Source organism: Musca domestica, unplaced genomic scaffold (genome assembly GCF_030504385.1).
Source record: "Musca domestica strain aabys unplaced genomic scaffold, Musca_domestica.polishedcontigs.V.1.1 31, whole genome shotgun sequence".
In the NCBI taxonomy this organism is placed as follows: Eukaryota; Metazoa; Arthropoda; class Insecta; order Diptera; family Muscidae; genus Musca; species Musca domestica.
The window spans coordinates 7,254,228-7,275,857 of NW_026712309.1; the positions used below are offsets into that span (position 1 = coordinate 7,254,228).

Below are 21,630 nucleotides of genomic sequence, written 5' to 3' on the forward strand. Positions count from 1 at the left end.
ATTTGTGTGTGTGTCTGCGTGTTTGTGTGTCCTTTAGACTATATTCTCTGTATTTGATTCGAAATATGCTACAGCAATCCAATTTAATAACAGACAGTGGTTCCAAGCAACTGAAAATGGTAGTTGCAAGGAGAATAGTAGAGCCAGAACCGATCAATAATTAAATTTCAGGGAAACCATTTGTATCCAAGTTCATTAATGATTGGATTTGGGTGGGGAACTCGTAGATATATATATATATATATATATATATATATATATATATATAAATATATATATATATATATATATATATATATATATATATATATATATATATATATATATATATATATATATATATATATATATATATATATATATATATATATATATATATATATATATATATATATATATATATGAGTTTTAAACTTATGGGAGATTGTAGACTAAGATAAAATTTAGTGTCACATTTGTCATCATATAAAAAGACACAAAATTAGCGATGACATGAAATTTCGGGCTCAAAAGTTTACCTTTTCCGTTAGGGAATTGTTCAAAGATTATGGTATGAGATATGAGGGGAAACGGAAAGAACACCACCAGCTGCAGCTTGTATTGCATGTTTGGCTTGCGTATATATTGAATATGGAAATCCTACAGTTTCCAGATATGGATATTTCGAATTCATGGAGGAATGTGTGCCCGATAATGCCCGATAAATGGAAAAATTCTTTCCATTTATCTTCATTGCCTACAGAAAATTTTCTAAAAAAGAAGTGGAGGAAAATCCTGGAATATTTTTAAAATTAATTGTAAAGTCTGATCGATGCGTCGGACAAAACTTCTGACTTTCTTCAGACGTGTCTGACGTCAGACATTTGCCTCGCTAGGAACATATCTACACAACCTGTGAGTGGTTACAACGATATGACCTAACATCGGCCAGATGAAGATTGTGAGGGCTGCTTAAAGAATGTAACGCTAGTTGGAAATGGCCTCGTAAAGTAGATTGCAGTTTGACCTAGATATGATGAATACTAGAATGCACCTTTTGGCTGCGCCCCAAGGTTTTGTTCTATTGCTCCGAATAGCAAAGTTCCATCACAATAATAATAACCCTGAAAAAATATGTGGCTTCAAAACCAAACCAAATAACCCTTAAACGCCACAATAGCAACAGGCAATCGAATCTATAATTTCACCTGAAGCCTTTCGTCTGATTCGCCTCGTAAAGATATTATTATTTTATATGCCCCATAAAATAACATTGGATTTCTCAGAGTAGTTCACTACACCAAAGTGTAGTTTGATAAGTATCTACCAACATTTAGAAATGAAATGTTTATTATCACTGTGCCTATTTAGAGTAGTAGGGTTCTGTATCTAAGAAAAAACTGCGGCTTGTGACACGATTTTTCATACAAACAATATTCTCAACGTAAAATACATAAAGAACACAATACATATTTCTTGCAAAAACCTGAGGTGCTTCTCGTTAGCAAATAGTGGCATCTTAGGCTTCAAGCAGGGGGAGGGGGAGACAGAAAGGAATTCACAAGAATTCAGGAAGAAGCATATTATTCCCTAAAAGCACTGCCAACGAAACTACCTATCCAGAGCAGTGAAAATATCAAACATGGCCAAATCTTCCATAACAAAATACATTCATTTTCCAGGATTTCCCGTTCGGCTCCGCACTTTGCCATCCATGTAAACAGAACACACACACACACGTATATAGACCACCATTAGGGGCTCTACAAATGGAGAAACGAGCTGCCTTGAGAATGGGGGAGGTGGGGGATGCGACTTGAAGGGTTCATCACAATTCTATTTTGTACCATCAACGAGTCACATTGCTTTTTTGTGCACTTCTTCCACAATCGAACAGTACGACGATGTTGATTCCTTGTGTTTGCCTTTGTCTTGCTTGCATTGGTAGATAAATGTGTGAGTGTGACGTGGTCCCCATTGTTATTCCTGCTCGGTGCTGTTTTTTACTGCGCTTTTTATGGCGTACTCCATTTTTATAGAATCCCTGTAATGGGTTTGTTCCGGCCCGGGTTATGGGTTTGCCATAACTATTAGGAGTAGTAAATGGGGTCAAAGTAAATTATTACAAGATCTACGACAACTATGGGGGATTGGGCATGCACAAAGCGTGCTCTGATTAATATTATTTTTTAGATAAATATCTGCAACCTGCATAATGGCATAGAAAAACAGAAATACTCTAACAATGGAAAATGGGAATGTTTGACATGAACATTTCATATTTTAAAGAAGAGCACAAAACGTTCACATAACTTCCTTTTTCTTATTTTATTTATTTTTTGCGTTGTTGTTACGTCTTGTCGGCTCCTTTCACATTCGCCTCAACGAAATGAACAAATTGTTTCCTGGAAAAGTTATTTTTGATATATTCAAAATAATTTCACTAGACATAACTTCATATTCATATCAATTTGTACGTACGGTACATGAGTACATGTAATTTGAACGGTATGTTTGTGCGTGTGTGCGATATAATAATAAAATAACGTAAATATATGAGAAAAGAAAAGAATCATATAATTATTATTTTTATTGGCAAATGAAATTATTTTGAAATTATGATGATGTCTAATTATGATGTCTGAGAAGAAAGAAAAAGAAAATATATTAAAAAGTCGATATGTACTTCAACATGAGATGGGGTGAAGAAAAATTGTATTTCCCTGTGCATGTCTTTGAAGTATTAGTCGGCGGTCCTTAGAGTACACATTCCTAATGAGAATAAAAGTTCAGAACAATTTAAGGATGTCTCTCTGTTTATCGATTGAAGAAAGGGAAAAAGAGTTTTTAATATTAGCTGTAATTGGTGTATTGGTAATTCCAGCTTACAGGGGCAAGGAGAAAGATCTTACAGAAGTCCGCTTTTTATTATATGCCTCCTGATTTTCGGTACTTTCAGTCACCATTCCTGCTGGAATTGGCTGTAATTTGACATTATACGTGTTTTGGCATAGTTTCAATCGGGATTTTGATATTTCCAATTGAAATGGTTAAAAAAGCAACCAACATATTCTCAATATGTGTACAAGATTAGAAATAACCCTTAAACAAGAATGCTACTCAATTATTAGCATCAGACAGTCCTAGTTTTGTTTTCCAATCGAGTCCGAATAAAGTATGTATTTTCGATCAACATTGGAATATAATTTATATCAAGGCTGATTAATATTGAATATGGGCTATATCGACCGAGTGGCTACAATGTTTTAACTATAACCTCCAAACAAATGAGCTGTAATTTGTGATGTACAATCTCTCTATGTCAAAAAGTTTCCAAGATTGTTGGCACAGCCCTCGCATTACCGAACCTTCAAATTCGAAATATTTTAAAGATTTTAGAACAATTTACTACATTTAGTGTTTTAGTTTCTAATATTAACTTCACCGCATCATGAGGTAAGGTCCCAAATGATGTACCTTTTAATATTTTGTATTTCGAAGTTAAGACTTCATTTCTAACGGTATTGGCTATAATTTGGATATTTCGCTACAATTTGGATTGGATAGGTGCGTGACGGCGGCGCGGGACTTTGAGTGCAGCCAACTTTGTTCTTACAGTAGCTCAATAACAGGTGTATGCATTGGAATCAATGTAGCTGTTGTGGACAAAATACCCATCGCTGTTGTAGTCAACAAAACTCATTTTCGCCTTAACAAGGCAATTTTTAAAAATGTGGGTTCTCATTGAATAAATATTTGGCCTAACAATATTTTAAAATATCGGATCAGATTATGACATAAGTCGGATATAGTGGTGCAGTGTAGGAGCCCTGACGGCTACTTTTTTATTTTTTGTACATTTTACACAGAAAAGTAATATTTTTGCTAGTTGTAACTAACTATGTAGCAAAAGTATTTAGTACTTTCAAATTGGATGGAATTATACTACTTCTACTACGAGTACATAAATCTGTGATTATATATGTGACTTCTGAAAATAAATTTTTTAAAATTAATAGGTATTCAAATTTTTATTACAATAGGTTCATGTCATATAAGGAGGTTACAACAAAATAAGAGACACCAAATTTAGTGAAGTCAAAATACGTAAATTATTATCCTTTCTCTATGTTGATTCGCAAGGAATGATAAAATAAAAATTATCGCATACCTATTCATTTATTGTATTGAAAAAATACAAACGGAAATACAGAACGTTATCAAGCATTCCATTAGGGAGGTTATACCATTAATTGAAATAAAATTCCTAAAAATCTACACAAGGACATAAGTATCAAATAACGTAATATCCTGTTTTTTGCATAATAAGAAAATGTTTTAACAAAAGATGTACTATTTATAGACACGGTAATTGTTATTGATGGTTGTTCGGGAAATAATTTTCCGAACTTCACTATATTTAATCCATTAAACGGAATAATATATGATGGGACCAAGAAATACGTATGTGGCTGCCTCTTCATTTGATATTGTAAACATATCTACCTTATAAATCCATTCGAAATGTATCTACCACAGCGCATCGCATCGCCTCGTCTCTTGCGTCTGCCAGACATAAACAAATTAATTCTATTCGAAGAAATACAATAAATTTGCCATGTAAAAGTGTCATTGGGAATAAAAACGAAACACTTTTCAACAATGGTTACGGTGAAGGCAAAAGAACACACGGCTACGAGAGGTTGAAATGCAGGCATCGTCGGTATAAGAAGAAATTATCCTGAAGCAGGTTATTAATTTAGTATAAATTAAGACACATAAAGTATCAAATACAAATGACAAACAATACACACACACGAATGGTAATGTAGAGTTTACTTTTTGCTCAGTATCCATATGCAGATGCAAACACACACACACACACACACACACACACATAGGAAGAAACATTCAGAACGAACGTGTACATACACGCGTCCATATCTTCGTAGCAGTTATCTAAGAACACCGTTCAACTCGAAATGAAAGCAACAAGCTACAAAAGTAAAGGAAAACAACAAAAGTTTTCAAATTTTATACATCCATCCATACATACACACTCATTCCCGCAGCGACCTACTTCCTTAAGCTAACAAAATTACACGAATACACTTACGCGTACGCACACACACACACACACACATGCACAACAAATTGTTAGCAAGAAAATTTGCACCGAAACACTTCAACTGCGTATAGATACGCACGACAATGAAAGTGTTGTAATAAAGAGACGACGACCAGGACAATAGCAACGAACGGCAGGGAGGCAGGCGGGCGGGCAGTCAGTCAGTCAGCAGCATAGCATATCAGCATGCTAGACGGTAATGAGAACAAGGCATTATTACAAGCAACAACAAAGCGGAAATAGAAAATGACATGAGCGAAATAAAAGAATGAAGAAAGAAATAGGAACAACAGCTCCAGCGAGAACTACAACAAAAGAATTGTTTATTAAAGTTTCTTAAGGCATGCAATTGATATGATTGTTTGCACACTTACTCGCTCGCATTTGTAAGTGTTTACTCGTACACAATGACATACATGTGCATGTGCGTCTCAATGTGCAAAAAGCTACCCTAACTCTGGATGAGTGGTGAAAATGTATCTTCCTTTTCCTCTTAGCATGTCAGTTGTTTTTTTGGGACGGTTAAAGCATCAAATTAAGCGAGTATGGATCGAATCTTATATGGGACTCTTATCGCCGATCTTGCTTTTGCTACACATATATTTTAAAATGGAACTAGAATCTTTCGTGGAATATTTACTGTTTTTCTTCTTTAAATAAATAATTAAATACCTGAAATCTGGTGAGGACGACGTCCACGTCACTTCACCTTAAAATGAACCCTTGGTGGATAGAAATTTCTTTAATAATGCTTAAAAGGGCGAACAGAAAACAGTCATACCTTAAACTAAAAATACGCCGAAGCTTTCAGTTATTTCCATTCATTCCCAAGAATCGAAGTCATCTTTTTTCGACAAAAAATGTTGTATTTACAAAAAAAACAAGTAAGCAAAGGCTACAGTCGAGCGGGGCCGACCGTTGAATACCCTACAATACTATAATAAACGATACAGTTTATATAGGCGAGATATTCGAAAGAATTCCACAAGATATTGTGACAAATAATAAAAGAAAACCATCAGGTTTCGTTCTCTAATTTTCAAATAATAGCAACTTAAACTAATTTGCTCATTTCCAATTTATTGGTAGATTTTGCACGTAAATGGTCTTCCTAGATCTGGAACCAATATTTCCCAAAGACCTATAATCTCTCAGAAGTGGCAAAAGATTAACATTTATTATTGGTTTTTGACTGAAACGCATCTATATGAGATACAGACATTTGACTATATTCTTCAACGAAATCAGCGTTAACGAAATAGTCAGAAGTGCGTCTTTCCTGTATTTGTGAATTCTCCAAAAAGTCACTGGAATGGACATTTTCGTATTTTGTCTATAAAAGTTGGCAAACTATTTCACACATTGAATATTTTTGGATGGCCATTCAAAACTGCTTGGCTTTTGTAATGTTCGGTAACCCCCATTCAAATGTGCGTGAGGATCGGGCGATAATTACGACCTGCAGACAATTTTGCAGTTTTTTGGTCCATTTCAACCCCTAAATATATGACGATCATCTCCAAAAAGAGTAGGCTTCTATTCTGACCCTCATCTTATCTCCATGCTAAATTTCGTAAGGATCGGGCCATAAATGCGATCTGTATATGATATCCTGATATCCTAACTACCTAGTTTTGTTAGCTGTAGAAATATTACCAAATGTTTAATTCAAAATGAAAATATGCCAAAAATATGACAAAATTGAAAAAATATGAGAAAATTTTACAAAATCAATATTTTCATCTTTAGAGAGATATTTTTATGCGATTTTTTAGACGTTTTTTCTTTCCTGCCAAGTGGCCATTCTGAATTAATGAAAACTGTCGAAATCAGTTCAGCCGTTCTCGACATATAAGGGATCTTTCAAGCATATCTTCTTTGATAGACATATATATCGCACATATTTTGCTATATATTCGATTTGTTGGATGTTAACATCAATGTAAAGATCAGAAGTAACCTTGTCATGGCTTTGTGATTTCGCCGGGATTTCAAATATTCGCGGTTTAATGAAAAATTTTGAATTTTTTCCACACAAAAGATATGGTCTATTTTACCCTCTAAATATTATCCGATGACCACCCAAATTGGTAGGCTTCTTCCCCGCCCTAAACTCTATCTACGTGCGAAATTCCGCGTCGATTGGTCTATAATTGCGACCTGTATAGCTACTGCAAAATCCGACATTTTTTCTGTATTTGGTCCATTTCAACCCCTAGACATTTGGCGATCATCTCCAAAAGAAATAGGGTTCTATTCTGACCCAATCCCCACCTCCATTCTAAATTTCGTGAAGATCGGGCCATAATTGCGACCTGTAGAGTGATTACAAATTAACATGGACAGACGGACAGACGGACAGACGGACAGACGGACGGACGGACATACATAGCTAGATCGACTCAGCTCGGCGAGCTAGGAAGATCCATATATACTTTCCTATATGGGAAACCAATATTTCGAGGTGTTACATAAATTCTGGCCCAATCAAACTTATAATACCCCCAACACATAGTGTTGTAGGGTATAAAAACAGTGTGTGGTATTCAAAATTTTGCGTCAATATGTTTAATGTTCATTTCTGACCTAAGTCTGATATAAACATTGCCACGGACCAAGTGTGGGTACTTGATTCGACTTTTACGATATATATGTAAGCGGTCCCCAATCATACGTATTTTTATACCCTCCACCTTGGAAGGGAGGGTATATTAACTTTGTCATTCCGTTTGTAACATACCTAAAGATTCGTCGTAGACCCCATAAATTATATATATTCATAATCAGCATAAAATTCTAAGTCGATTTAACGATGTCCGTCTGTCTGTCATTATTCGACGTAGAGCGTCAAAATTTAGCAGAACAATTTGTATTGTGTCTAGGATGGTTGGTATTGAAAATGAGATATATCGGTCCACGTTTTGGTATACCATATAACGGTACTTCCCGATATTCGGTATTTTGATGATTTTTGCCACATTTTTTCACGGATTTGTCTGAAAATTGGTATTTATGGGTCATAATGGGTTCTAGTTCACATGGCGAAACATTGTAAGTAAAGGTCCACGATTTGGTATAGCCCCCATATAATGGTGCCTCCCTTTATTAGGTATTTTGATGGTTTTTGTCACATTTTTTCACAGATTTGTCTAAAAATTGGTATTAGTTGACCAAAATGGGTCCTTGTTCGTGTGGCGAAATATTGTATGCATGGGTCCACACTTTGGTATAGCCCCTATATAACGGTACCTCCCGATTTTTGGTATTTTGATGATTTTTGCCACATTTTTTCACGGATTTGCCTAAAAATTGGTATTTGTGTATCCTAATGGGTTCTCGCTCCGTTGCCGATACATTATATATATAGGTTCACGTTTTTGTATAGCCCCATATAGCGGTACCTCCCGATATTCGATATTTTGATGATTTTTGCAACATTTCCTACGAATATGTCAAAAATTTATATTTGTGGGTCACAATGGGCTCTAATGTTTCCTTTACCCTTAGGTGGAGGGTATTAAAAGTTAATGTTTTTTAATTGTTTTATATATTTTTGAACATTTGTACGGGAGTTACCCGTAAGTGAGGGCCGATATTGTCCATTTTTACATTTATCATTTATTAACAGAAATATTGGGATTGGAGCTTCGTATAACGGGTTTAGTTGCGACCTTCGCGTTTTTTTTTTTTACATTCAGCATTAAAGTCTCTTTAACGGGCTTATAGCGAACTTCCACTGAACATAAAGAAATATATACTAGAATCCCTTGAGGTTGCAGAATGTATATACGTATATGATGCTCATCTTTAGCTCCCACGTGTCCATGCCTGAAGAAAGGGAACCCAGGCCATAGTTCAGCTAGTCAAATTCCTTAACTTATTTGGAATTTGTGTGCTCTCCTTGATGGTTAGCAAAGTGTTGGCAGTTGGAGCCAACATGCCAACTTCTGTGTTACCTTTATCTGTATCTGCTTTCATGTACGACAACTTATTAGGGTGGAGGGGGTGAATTTAATTTGTTTGTAACAACAATTTGTCGCTGTCTATGCAATGTTGCTGTGGTTAACAAGCACCTGCTGTTAGCATACTTTCTAGGTATGTTTCGGCGAACATGCAACCGTTTTCACATTTCCCACACACTCTTACCCAGTTCTTTCCCAGGGTTGACTACATGTTGCGTTTGTGGTTAACATGTTCTGTTTGTATGTATCTAACGTTTCACAACCCAGTTGCGGAGTATTGTCCTGAGACATGATTCCTTTGTTCACATGTAAGAAAGAGGAAGAAAAGCCACGAAACTCATCAATGTTGAAGGTATTTCATGCTTAATTATTTAACATGATGATTCTACGGCTACCCAGCTAGGTAGCTAGCTATCTCTGTGTTCGCTACCACACATTGAAAGTTATAAATCAGCGAGTGTTTTCATTACGACTGGCATATCAAACGAAAGAAAGGACGTAATTGATGTTGGCGTATCCTTGGCCCTATTGTAATGACTGGAAGAGGCCTTGTTGAAATCAATCCACCAGTGGTGCCTTCAACACTTTCAATAATGGGCGGAACACTTTACAAAGTGTCATTACAACACACCGCAATAGAAGGCCATGTCGAGAGTAGGTGCAAAAAATGAGTTTTATGTGGATTCCTCGAAAAGCGCCATTCAAATAAAAACGCCATTGCAAATGGACAAACAATAAGGGACAATAAAATCCAGACATCTATAGAAAGTCGAGCATCGTCTATATCCAAGAATTGCCCGGTGAAATAAAAGTCAAGTCAGCGCACCGAAGCCTTGCAAAAATGGGAGCACCCAGGCGAATTATGGCCAATTGCGAAACTGAGTGTAGGCAACAATATTCGTTTCGTGCCATGTAATAGGTAATATCGCCGTTATGGCTGGTCTTACTTAACAAGGTTGTACGGGTATTGGCAAAAAAGAGCCCCGACCATTAAATTCACAGACATAAACGAAGCAACAACAACAAAGACGACAATTATGAGTAGGTTTTTATTGGAATGTAAGTGAGCGAATGTAAAAAAAAACAAGAACAAGAACAACAGCAACAACAACCAGTATGAGTTCTGTACAAAGGAAGGAAGGAAATGGCATTGAAGAAGCATTTCCGTTTCCGCCGTATCTGCCATCGCCATCGTCATCGCTGCGAATGGCAGAGCAGTAGAAGCAGCGACAGAGTTAACTTCGCCAGTAGTTGGAGGTCATGCACACTAGAAAAGAGAAAAAAAAAAAAAAAACAATCGCATACACTCATGCTAACTGTGACTAGCTAGTTAAAGATAAAATTTACTGCACTTACTCATGTCTCGATGACGATGTTGATGGTACATTCAATGTCACATATGTACATCTGTGTGTATGCTCACAGTTCTATCAATAAAAACAAATATATGTAACTTTTATGAACATAAAATTTAATCAGGCCATATGTTTGAATGTTTCAAATATTCCATTACCTTTGGCTGGCAAATATTTTGCCAAGGTCCTAAACAATAACATAAACGTTACATATGCGGCAGTTTCAAAAAAAAAAAAAAACAAAACAAAAAGGAAAAAAACAACAGCCATGTTACGTGTCGCAATAGCCATTAGCCAAAACACTTAGCTAAGCAAATTTTTAAGCAAACAAAAACCACAACTGCTCACGGCATGGCAATGTCATTTAGTTGCAGGTTCGAAACGTTTTCAGTTTGCTCTAAACTAAACTAAACAAATTTTACAAAAATGTCTCCAGTCATAAATTAGCTAATATCTGTAAATTTTATGCAACAATAGTTTGACAACTGTGCATGTGTTTGGCATATGTGAACTAAACTTTATTTATTGTATTTGTTATTGTGAACATAAATTTACTGCAATTAGTTTTATGGCATGGTTGGATGCATGCATTTTTGTTAAAATAGCCACATAAACATAAATGCATCTGTTGGAGGAGTCCAAGGTGGAAAAATGCGGAGAACCATCAAAATGATAAATTTTTCGGGTTTTCTCAGAAATTCCAGTTGGTTTTTAATAATTCGAAAGAGACTCGTCCATTTTGATCACTTATTACAACAACTAGCAAAAAATTGTTCTATATATCTGAACTGTACATTGAAGACTAGACCATGACGGATCATTATCAGGTAATCAAAAAAATTACGAGATTCCAATAAAAAGTTTACAATAGTTGTGTTCGAGAACCAGATTTTTTCCCGTTTCCGGGCAAAGTAGTTCTCTGATGTTATACAGGGTGAGATAAAAAAACTGCAAACAAAGTCAAACGCCATAATTTTTACTTTTTTTTACATTTTATTGAATGAAAACAAAAATTTTGGAAATAGGATTAAATTTTAAAATAAGTTTGGATTTGTTCGAATTGGTCACCTTTGGTACGAATTATGGCCTTCAAACGGCCAATGAAACTGTCACATGCTGCCCGAATGTTGCTCTGCGGTATTTTGGCCCTTTCCTGGCGAAGCGCATGCTTGAGGTGATCGACAATTTGGTATTTTATAGTGCCAACCTTGCTTTCCAAAATGCTCCAGACACAATAGTCCAACGTATTGGTATCCGAAGATTTTGTTGGCCATTGTGCGCTGGAAATGGAGTAGGGAACCACATTTTGTAACCGTACTTGGGTGGCGCATGCTGAGTGCGATAGTGCTGAGTCCTGTTGGAATGTTCAAGGTCTGCGGGCAAAATGTTTGCGTGCCCATGACTTTAATACACCCTCCTGAATATTTTCGCGATGATATTTGACATTTATTCTGATGCGATTAATACGAGCGGAGAGCGACCATCGGATGTTATGGCGGCCCACACCATCACCATGGCCGGCGCTTGAGTTCTGGTGGCCAACCGAAGGTGCACATTTTCAGCTGACCTCATGATCATTTTGTTTGTTTACAAACTGCTGGACAACGAATGTTTTCTCATTGAAGAACACCAAATTCGATCAAGTCGCTTCTTTACTTTTCAAAGCATTTCTGCTGATGTTGCTGTTTTCTTATGTCCACTTCCTTGACGTCGGGCTAAGCTACCAGTATCACGGTAACGAGCGGTGGAACGAGACACAAAAGATTTATTCACATTTAAATGCTGGGGTGCTCTAACGATAGCCAATTGTGGTTTTCCAGCCTAATAAAAAGAAATCAGACCATCACGCCTGAATTCAATCACGAATAACTTTTTTCTGGAATGTACGCTTGTAAACAATAAAATGAGCTGTCATTTATAAATGATAGCAGTCTGAAGTTGGTTGCAGTCTTTTCATCGCACCCTGTATAGGACATTGAATCCAATATGAACTCTAAATATCATATTTGTAAGTTATTCCGCTAGAAATGGGTACTATAGGAAAAAGTGGATCCATAAAGTCAAAGTTCTGCCGCAGGAGGTAGACCCCAATATAAACTCTTGATACCAGCAATGAAACAATAACCTTAGAAAGTGTGACTAAAATCGTCAAAATACCGAATATAGACAGTAGATATGGAGGCTATACGATTTCAAAAAAAGGACAGACGCCTAAAATGTTTTCGTACTATATATGTGGAGGGTACAAAAACAACTACAGGAAAAATCCAGGAGATTATGAACGAAGGGCTTAAACTAGAAGCCTCTTTTATTGGAGTTTCAAAAATAAACCTCGCAACCTAAATAGAGGGGCCAAGTTCACCACTCTTCAACATTTTTAGAAATTATCGGTTTAAGATTCTTTGGAATCTGTTCATTTTAGGTGTAAAATAATTAGTTATTTTGAAAATAGACTCAAAAATACCTCTTGGTGATTCATGTCGGAGTTAGAATATTCGACCAAAATGATCCTCGTATTATTATCAGTAATATAGCCGAAACAAGAATCCTTATCCGAAAATTTCCAAAAAAAAAAACCCGAAAGAAGGGGTAATTGTTCTCTCTATTTAGATTGCGCTCTAGTCTTCCAAAATCGGCGAAACACGTGTCTTCTATTATTAGCCCCACTTTCATGAACCACTGGATTATTCCTGTATTTGAAACGATATTCAAAAGAACTTCAACATCTTAACTAAAAAATCAAAATAATACTTAGGGAATTGAAACCTAAGCCCACCATAATGTGCCGGTGCATTTTCACAAATAAAATGCAAAACCAATTATTGGCCATTAATTTCACTTGATATTATAACCTTTAGAAATTATTGAATATTTTTCCACAGCAACACTCGGTAATTATAATTTCAAATTTGATTACACCCCATGGTGTGATAATAAATATTTTAAAAATTATGAAAATGTATTAACCATGCGCGATTTATAATTAAATTTCAACCAATTATTCCACCATAAAGTTTACACAAATTGTTATTTGTTGCAAACACACACACACACACACGAAAAAAAAGAAACATGTTTGCGAAGTTGGCCTGTATCTGTGTTAATAGATTTCTGTCCAAATGGCAAAAAAGGGCCAATAACAGTTGGGATATTCTTTTATTTCTACAACACGCCATTTGACCAAATCATAATGGCATGAATAATATGTATTTATGTAAGTGTGTATGTATGTACAAGTGGATGAGTGGCCATATTCCGTCCACTGCCACTGGACTATCTGCATACACAAGATATTCCATGGCGGACCATGGCCGCCATTGAGGTGCATTCAATTGTGTAATTCATATAAATTTTAAATCATTTATGTGTGTGGCATTTCCTCTTTGAAGGGATAATATTGCCAATCTGGCAAATGGTTATTTGATTAGAGTTGCCGTCTTTTGGGCTCGGATTTCCGTTCCGTTTCAATGGGGTCGGTGTTCATTTGAAAAACGTTAACATTTAATTGCAGCCATTGCAAATTATATTTCATTCAATTGCTTGGCAACAAAACGCTGAGACTGGGGGCAAGGCAAGAACTACAACAACGGAGGCGATGTTGTCCACGACCAACGCGAACAACGACTACGACGACGACAATGTCATTAGGTATTGCAAGAAATTCTGTCCCTGGGTATTCTTCGAATGCACAGAGTGGCCGATGCTGTGATTCCATCGCTTAGGTTTATTGTGCTGCAGGGACATTCAATTCGTTGTCCTCCAACAACGGCAAATGAATTCTGGCGCTTCTTTGAGGGCGTTGCTGGAGCGAAACTAAAATTTCATTAACTCGTCCTCTGAGCCAAAGAAAATAATTACGCGTTTTTTTGCGTCTATTTATTCTGTCTCTGTGCCATTTTATCCTTCGCCTTCTACAGCTAAGTGAAATTTTGCGCTTCATTTTAAAATGATTCTTACCGTAGTCTGCTGCCGCTGCTGGCAATAAAACGTTAAAGCAGGAAAAAACAATGTGGTTATATAATTAATGCATTTACTTTCAATTCTCGATAGCAAATAGCAGCAATTGCATCCAAAGCTTTAAACTCATTGGTTCTTCTGGAGATGTAGGTATTTACGGGTAATCGGTTATGCGAATAATGTTTTGTTTAATGGAGATTCCTTTTCGATGAAGATAAGACTTAAAAAAGATATGTAAGCGACACAAATTTCGTGATTGAGGCCAACATTTGAACTGATCGGGGAAAGTGAAAATTTTGGAAAGTAGTATCTGAATGGCAATTACTCTTGCCACTTATTCTACTCTGATTGGTATTAACGGGGCAATCGTTAAAAAATTACAGTGCGGAAAACTTATTTTCCACATTATCAAGTAAGATATCCAAAGTAGGCGCAGAGTGTGCGCGCTCGACTACATAACCGAAGGTGTAGACTATAAGTGGTCAAACAAAAACATGTAAAAATTATGAGTTAGTAGGCTTATTTGTAAGCAGCCACAATTGGCAAAAAACGGCTAGGGATAACTTAATTTTTTATTTTTCCTCATAAACAGTTGCCAAGCCCATAGGGCCTTGGATGCTTCCCAACAAATGGATAGTTGACTTTGACTACTCACTGACTTTGGTGATAACATTTTTTCAGGGTAGTTAGAAGGACTTGTACAACTACCAATTACCGACAACGTTTGTTCTTTCAGTATGCGGCAATTTGATTATTTATGTCTAAATATTTGTTGAACAGGCAGAAACAAGTACACCAAATTTAGCGAAAATCGGTTCAGATATAACTATAGCTTCCATATATATGATTCATCCGATTTGGTGTGTAAGTCCCCCACATTCGTAATATGCATTCGACAACAATGATATTTACCAAATATCTTACAGAGCTCGGAAATACCTTTGCCAAATTTTATCGAGATCGGCTAAGATTTGGATATAGCTCCCTAATCCGATTTTAGGTTTATTGTGCAAATAATGGTTAATATCAACCCAAATAGAGTGAATCTCGGGACGTACGTTACCATTTTGTGAAACTCTGCTCCGATATATATTGTAAAAATATAATCCTTCTTGAAGTGATAACATGCACTCAATAGCAAAGTTATTTGGTATAAAATATTAAAATGTCTCCGTCAAATTTAGAGAAAAAACGATTCAGAGTTATTATTTCTCTCTGAAACCAAACTATAACTGCTCGAAAGATAAATGTTGATAGGTGGTATGATCTACTTCAAATACATTTTTTAACGGAGCTCTACTAAATATGCATATTGGTTTAGGGTATCATATAGTCGGCCCGCCAGACTTTTGACCTTTCCTTTCCTTTCCTGCAAATCTCAATACAAGCTATTATTTTACTATGCCCTTAAAGATACGTCTACCAGAATGGAAACTGGTATCTTGCATTGAAGGCCTTTTTGAGTTTATGACGTATTCAGGAGGGTGTTATTCAAATTTTGTGAATAATTTTTGAACTATTTTAGGTGCATTTTAAAGAAGATTTTAATTGATAAAAAAAAAATTGGCCGAAACAATGTTTCCCTTGATACGTCTAATACTGTCTAAAATACAAGAAATGTAAAATATATTAACTTTAATGTATACGAATATGGCAAAAGGGTAGTATTACCTTCCTCTCTTGCGACTGATCGATATGACTTTCAATTGTTTCAAAGAACATTTGCGGATGTAACAACATTTTTCTAAAAACTTCAAATCCTGACAAAAATCTCAATTTATTGTATTTTCAATGAAAATTAAGCTTTTATTAATTTAAAAATTTAATTTTTTTAATTTTTTTAATTTTTCTCATTCTCATCACATGAAAATCGATTCTTAATAAAAAAAAATCGGTTGTCTTTCAACTCTAATGCAATTTTACTCATACTTTTACAAATATACGTACTTCATTACGTTGCAGTCGTAATGGAATCTGTTGCCACATTTAATTGAAGCATTTGTGGCTATGGGTGAAACGGTCTGATTGCGTCTATAAAATGCTTATTAAATTCTCAATTATTTCATGTCCACATTATCTGTACTAAGCATAAGAGTAGATGTGTATATGTATGTGTACGTTTATAATTACATTTCATGTTTTTTCTCCTCTCTCTGTTTACTCTCTGTTTTTACAGTTAATGCACGAACATTGCCACATCCCCGCCACAATAATGGGGCCAACATTATGGATCACCGAGCACGAGATGATCAGATGCTAATTAACAAGGCTGTTTATATTCCGTCCCCGTCGCCAGCACCGCCACCGGATGGCTCCTACTACAACATGAACAGTGACAGATATCTCTCGTACCCGCCAATGGTAAGTAGCCCTCACTGGACTTGACTGCCGTACAACCGTATAATGACCTCGGCGTTGCATTACAACGCCATTGACATTTCTATGCGGGGCAAAAAAAAATGAACGACAGATACGAGGCATATCGGAGCAAATTATGCATTGCATTGACTGCTACTGCTGTTGCTATTTATAGCGTTCTTGAGTTTTCTTAGCATCCATGAAGGAGTGTACTAAGAAGGACTGATGGGGCGAAACAGCCCATCAACCAACCAAACATCCTAGCACAAGCAAAACTATGCAAATTAATTATGAACATTTCTCAATGAAATTAATTTTCATTTTAAACTTTTCACTCAATGGTTGTGGTAGCAACAAATTGCAAACTGTGTCAGGGTATGTGACTCCACTCCCCCCGCCCCCCACCCCCCTTCATATCTTAATCAGCAGCTACCCAATGCTCCTCCACAATGCCACTGGTATCGCATTGCAGTGAGTTGCCACATAAGCGAATGCAACAGCTGTAACCATGGCTTCAGAGCAGCTGCTGCGATGCCACTCTGCCACAGCCTCTGCCGTTAGAACTGCGTCATTTCAAGTTAAAATTAATAAAATTATACAAAGAAAGCGGAATTTAATTTATGCCAAAACTTTGCAATAGTTCACCCTCATTACGTGGCAAGAAGCTCAAGCTGTTGGAGTTGCATTCGCCAAATCGGCAGCAGCTTCAACTGCCAGGTCCGGCATGAGCAAAGAAACCCCTCTTCGAGTGCTGTTGTGCGGGGAGCATTGCATTACAGAGACGGAGAGCAATCGCCAAATGAGCTTCGCACTTTAACGATAAAAAGTGGTTAACTAATTGTTCGTTCGATATAATCCAAAACCATGATTAACAATATATAAAATAACTGCGAACATTGACTCCTCCCCACCCCCACAGCGGGTGGTGGCGAGGTGGCCAAGTGCTTGTTGCAAGAAATGAACAGAGTCCTTCGAGATAATAAAATCAAATTGTTGAAAATGTTTCAACGGGGGAAATGTGATGAGCATCAAAGTTTTGCTTTTTATGGTCGCTCTGCACCAATATTGGTGGCAGGGTAATTGTTCTTCCATTGCCAGTCAATGATGTTGAAACTTCTGTTCGGCACTTTTTTTTCCTCTTCAATTTGGATGATTTTAATTTGCATGAGTTTTGTAATTGGATTCGTTTTTCGTCGGATAGAAAAGTACTTTACGATATACTTAACAAAAAAAAAATGCTCGCACACACACACTCTTACCCAGCAAATAATGTTCGCAATTTAACAAATTGTGGCGCATCATTTGCTATTGTTAGCACGCAAAGGACAAAAAATGTTTTCGTTTTTTTTTTTGTATGAAGCATTTCAAAGCTTTCGCATGGCAAATAAACAGCGGATACAAATTTTAAATTGAAATGTAAATTGCTATAAATTGAAAAAAAAGAAACAACAACAGCAACAACACCGTTGAACTAAAAAATAAACATGCTCAAATGTCAATCTTATAACTTACCTACGAACATAAGTGCTTTAATAAAGCCCACAAAATGGCAATACATTCACGTAAAGTTATTTGCATGTTTAATGGCATTTGTACTGTCGGAAATTAGGAGATATATGGCATCTAATTGAATTGGAAATGTTTCTTGAAAAGAATATCCTGAAAGCATTCGCAGGAAACAGGAATTTTATTAGTAGTTTTTTTTTAAATTGTTAATATCAAATTAGTTAGTTGTATTTTTAAGTATAAGAAATTATATTAAAGGTTCCGCATACAACAGTGAATTTCGAATAGAATTCGAATTCGGTATTAAGATCACACGTTAAAAGCCCTACTAACATATCATATATTACAAAATTGCAAAAAATATGGAACATTCTCTTCCATTATTCGGAATATCTTCGGTCCTGGCCATAATGTGTTTTTCATATATCCGAACTATAGTCACCGCCAATAGTTGTTATAACTCTCGAATGAAATATCTCATTTTGCGCAAGCTTTTGCACAACCTAAATTTCATATATCACTTTGATGGAGTTTGGAGAGGCCAAATATTTCGCTTCTTCTTTGTAGATCACCTTTTTCAAATGTCTTATAAAAACACCACTTATATATACTCCATCAGCTATATATTCACATAAAATGTTGACACATTAAGTTTGTCTGGATTCTATTCCGGCAATATTTATGCTCTACACTCTATTCAGAAAGATAAAGAAACAGGTACTACTTACTACTATCTAAAAATTGTTCCGTGCGACTTGGTAAGTTCTCAGAATAAATTTATCAAAAAAAAAAAAAAATTCCTTTATTTTCGCACCTGAAATTAAAAAATATATATTTTTCAAGATCATATGTTAAGCGAAGGAAATACCCAATGTATTTGCAAATCAACATTTCTATAAAGTACTTATCTCAGATGCGACTATGAGCAATATCTTCTGGTACCATGCCAAAATTTTAAATATCATTAATTATAATGTTTAAAAAATACAATTAAATCAAGAGCGAAAATATGATACATAATTTTGAAAGCAATAACATATATAGCAAATTTAGCATCCTTCTTTTCAAGATGTAATATAAAATGGACAAAATTCGGAGATAGATAGTAACCTCTACCATAAAGGGTGAACTTTTAAAAAATAAAAAATAAATAAAACAAGTTAAAAAGTGTCAATCGGTTCTGCCGACAGACGTATACCGTCAGCCATTGTTCGATTATTTTGACTTTCGTTATGCTTATTCAAACTGTTGGCCCTCTATGTGGGAGTGGGTTCTGTGGGAATGGGCCAATATTGTCTATTTCATATCGAACCTAAATAAATACGATATAAAATATCTGGTTGAGAGAAATATTTAGATATAGTAAATTGTAAAGAATCGCTGACTTGTTTCGTAAGTTATGACAGATAAAAGTATTGAAAATAGTGACCATTTGTGGGTGAGGTACCTGAAGGGGTTCAGGTAGTATAATCTTGAACCCTATGTGGGGGAAGTACAGAAGAAATGGTCCAATATGTACCATCTTAATAACAGATCTTGTTTTAATGAAAGTATTGAGATGTAGCAAGTCTGAATGGAATTGGATGTTAATTTCCATTTTATGATCTTCATGTATACTTAAAATGTTGACCCTTTGTGAGGGAGGTACCAGAAGAAGTAGACCGATACATCCCATCTTCACACCAGACCTTGGGTTAATAAAAATACTGTGATGTGTGTAATTTGAAGAGAACTAGATGCTTATTTCGGATTTTATGATTGTTTTTGTTATTCAAAACTTTGACCCTTTGTAGGGGAGGACCAGAAGAAATGGTCCGATCTGTACCTACTTTATAACAGATCTTGTTTTTTTTTTTTCTTTTATGTCGCCACCGTTTATTATGGCAACGTATGTCTTTTATTTATTAAATCAAGATTTAAATAGTTTTTTTTTTAAATGCAAACATTAATTTTACAATGGTCTTAATACAAAAAAATATTGTTATGTAATAACAACTGTTAGTTGAAGCTTAAACAAAAACAAATGGAAATGAAATCAGTCGCCAAAGGTCCACTTTCCGATGAAGGACATTTTCAAGTTGTTAAATTTAAACAGCCTTGTATACACGAACGGATTTGATGTCACCAATGGTAAGAGTGGTGATCAATTCGCTGTCGGAAAACTCACGAACAATGGTGGATGGCTTGTCGCCTTTTTGTTCTTGGGTCAAAGTATTTCCATCCATGGTGCAAACAGACTTGACTTTGCGGCCATCCAAAGTTTCTTCATCGAATTCCTCACCCAACTTGAAGGAAATGCTGGATGTCTTGAAAGTTGAAGTAGTGGTGAAAGTATAGAGATCACCGTCCTTCTTCAATTCGACAGTGGGGGTAACGGTGTTGGCCATCTTGCGGAGGACCATACCAACACCCAATTCCTTCATGTATTCATCGAAGTTTTCGCTTTTGTCCAATTTGTATTTCTTTCCTTCCAAGCAGGCCATTTTTATTATTTATTAGTTCTTGAGAGCGTGGAAACGAAAAACACCAACCTCGAAGAGTGACAACTGAATAATGGAAATATTGAGATGTGTTAAGTCCGAATGGAATCAGTTGTTAACTTCGTGTTTTATGAGCTTCATGAATATTCAAAATGTTGACCCTTTTTGGAGGAGGTACCAGAAGGAGTAGACCGATATATCCCATCTTCACTCTAGACTTTGGGTTAATAAAAATATTGTGATATGTGTAATTTGAAGACAATGGGACACATTTTATAAGAGATATAATTGTTCAAATTGTTGAGCCTTTGTGCGGGAGGTACTTGAGGGAGTGAACCGATATTGTCCATTTTTGCACATGGCCTAGCACTGATGAAAATATTAGGATTTGCAAAGTTAGAGCATAATCGGATTATCCTTTCTCGTTCTATGCAGAAAAATATTTTCTTTGAAAATTTTTTCAATTTGTGTGGGAGGTACCAGAAGCAGTGGACTTCTGTTATGAATTACACGTTTTGGTCGTATCAAATGATAAATACTCTCTGTAGCCACATGGCTGAGGGTATAAATATAACGTTTACCTGTAGTCTTTGTAGATGGTACACGTGTTACATCTCAGATTGACTTTCTAAAACCATTTTCGAAAGAATGTTTTACAACTTCTTAGGCCAACTTGTTGTAGAATCAATATTTTCCACATTTTTATATATCAGCTTAAGCCACATTTGAACATGGATTTTACTGGCAAATATATTATGGTACACCAAATTAGTATTTCAATATTTGATTCTCATTTGTTTATCAGTTTTCATTTATTTATACATTTACAATTTCGTGGCATATCATATTGTATATGCAGTGTCAGTAGTACGAAGATAACAGCTAGTACTAACTTTTTGTTGAAA

At 35.8% G+C, this 21,630-nt stretch overlaps 2 protein-coding genes across 4 annotated transcripts in view; one reads left to right on the top strand and one right to left on the bottom strand.

Moving 5' to 3' along the window:
- LOC101889674 (nephrin) overlaps positions 1-21,630 on the top strand; it is a 275,261-nt gene that overhangs the window by 228,647 nt on the left and 24,984 nt on the right. For all 3 annotated transcript variants that reach the window (XM_011298259.3, XM_020034642.2, XM_011298258.3), the window contains one exon: positions 16,558-16,742. In XM_011298259.3, coding sequence (XP_011296561.1) covers positions 16,558-16,742 — 185 coding nt within the window. The remainder of the gene's footprint in view (positions 1-16,557; positions 16,743-21,630) is intronic.
- Positions 20,088-20,794, bottom strand: LOC101889516 (probable fatty acid-binding protein). Its single transcript, XM_005177478.4, has one exon. It carries the CDS (start codon positions 20,726-20,728, stop codon positions 20,333-20,335), a length of 396 nt encoding a protein of 131 aa, XP_005177535.1. The 5' UTR covers positions 20,729-20,794; the 3' UTR covers positions 20,088-20,332.